General features: G+C 36.9%; 1 protein-coding gene across 1 annotated transcript in view; it reads left to right on the top strand.

Annotated features, from left to right (window-relative positions):
* LOC107083698 (alkaline phosphatase-like) overlaps positions 1 to 2140 on the top strand; it is an 18877-nt gene that overhangs the window by 12553 nt on the left and 4184 nt on the right. The window contains exons 6-9 of the mRNA XM_015373109.1: positions 710 to 844; positions 936 to 1011; positions 1390 to 1524; positions 1643 to 1834. Coding sequence (XP_015228595.1) covers positions 710 to 844; positions 936 to 1011; positions 1390 to 1524; positions 1643 to 1834 — 538 coding nt within the window. The remainder of the gene's footprint in view (positions 1 to 709; positions 845 to 935; positions 1012 to 1389; positions 1525 to 1642; positions 1835 to 2140) is intronic.

The raw sequence follows: 2140 nt of genomic DNA, 5'->3' as shown, positions 1-2140 counted from the left end.
TTTTATACACGCAAACCTTTGATAGATCCGGCCCTATGTGGCACTATCTTTGATCCCAAGATCTTTTACTTTTGTTTTTTGGCTGCATGCCCAAATTACACCTGACAGCATATTACTGTATCACACATTGAATCTAGCTTCTCCATGAAATGTAGTGTTGGCGGACATTCGCCTGCTGCTAAGTGTGTGGAGGTCTGCAATTGCCTTTCCTAATATCACTCCTGGATTACAGTATTTGACTATGCACTTTAAATTATGAAATTCACACAACTGCTTTGCATGCATCTCATTTAATCATGACTCTATAATCTATCCAATATGCCATCAGGCAAACCTCCCCTCTATGAAAGCCTGTGCAAACCTAAAGAGCAATGACAAGATAAGATAACATGTAGCTAATGGTAAACTATCTTATCCAGCTCAGGTAGCACTTTAAATGGTATATTGCCTTGAGGCACACTGTGACTCCTGCAACTGTAAAAGATTAACTATTATTGATCTTTTTATGGTTGGTCATGTTATTCTTTTATTGTCACTTCAAGAAAAACCTTTATGCCTTTGCCTAAAGTAGCTACTAATCAGTTTCCATTTCAAATATCCCCCCTTTCAGCATGAAAAATTTCCCAATGAATACTTTGAATTCAGTAAAGCTTTTCAGGTGAATGATGCAAAGAAATTCTGCACTAAGTTTTTCAATTTTTTTTTTAAGGTTATTTTAGGGGGAGGCAGGATGTACATGACACCAAAAGGCACTCCAGATCCTGAGCATCCCTCTTCCAATTCTCGCAAGGGAAACCGCAAAGATGGAATAAACCTTATTGATGTGTGGCTTAATGCTAAACCGGTACAGTTAATTAGCAATAGTTTGATATATTTTCCTATATTTAATTGACCTCTGCAACTAACAGATACATGTGACCTTGGATGTGTTTCAGAACAAAAAATCACACTATGTCTGGCATAAAAAAGAGTTTGATGAGATAAATGTAAGAACCACAGATCGTCTTATGGGTGGGTATACAAGTAATCTATAATGCCTTTATCTCTAAGTATTACCCTTCATCTTTACAGCCATGTCAAACCATCATGTTGTAATGTGTGAATTTACCAGCATTATCAGGTACAGTTACAGAGATAAAGCCTTAAGGGTATATTTCTTGCTGTAATTATCTATGCAACAGTAATCCAGGGGCAGCTATGAGTTCAAAGTCTTTATTATCTTAGTGTTGCCTTGCCGTCTGATATGTAAGGTGTTTAACTTGTTGCACTTTCACATGGCCACTATTTTTGATGTTCATGTCATCATTACTTCTAAACATAGCTGAATCTTTCCTCTCTAGCCACGTCTTAAAATTTTGATATGGTAAAGCCTTTCATTTGTGGTTCTAGGTCTTTTTGAACCAAAAGACATGAAGTTTGAAGTTTTCCGAAATACCACACGAGACCCATCCATTGTGGAGATGACAGAAAAAGCTATTCAGATCCTCAAGAAAAACCCAAATGGATACTTCCTCTTTGTGGAAGATAAGTATAATGAGTTACCAGTGAATATAAAATCACAATGAATCACACTTGCATTTTAGAAAAATGTAATTTCAGAATCCTATTTGTGCATGATAAATGATGTCTTGTACTTTATTACGAGGTAGAATTGATCATGGACATCATGATGGCATTGCTAAACTGGCTCTTACTGAAGCGGAGATGTTTGATCGAGCAATTGAGCGTGCTGCTCAGATTACCAGGGAATCTGACACACTGACTGTGGTAACTGCGGACCACTCTCATGTCTTTACTTTCGGTGGTAACACACCCCGAGGCAACCCTATTTTTGGTAAGAATCTAAGATTTTTTGTTTATAAGAGTAACAAGCATGCAAAGCAAATATTATTTTACTAAAGGCAAAAAATATTGACATGGCATTTGATTTCATACATGTATTCTAAGGCTATGTTTACAAGCAGGCATAAGGGATCCAGATCTGATCTTTGTGGCCATATGCTACTCATGTCGGATTTTGTAGCAACAATCTAAATTCTGCCCAATTTTTATATTTTCACCCCCCAACAAATCATATTTGAGCAAACTGCATAAATGGTCATGCCAGGTTTCTTCTGACTTTTACTAGAAAACAACTGCA

This window comes from Cyprinodon variegatus, unplaced genomic scaffold (genome assembly GCF_000732505.1).
Source record: "Cyprinodon variegatus isolate N-32 unplaced genomic scaffold, C_variegatus-1.0 Scaffold80, whole genome shotgun sequence".
NCBI lineage: Eukaryota > Metazoa > Chordata > Actinopteri > Cyprinodontiformes > Cyprinodontidae > Cyprinodon > Cyprinodon variegatus.
The sequence above is the reverse complement of the archived record's forward strand: the minus strand, read 5'-3'. Positions and strand labels throughout refer to the sequence as shown.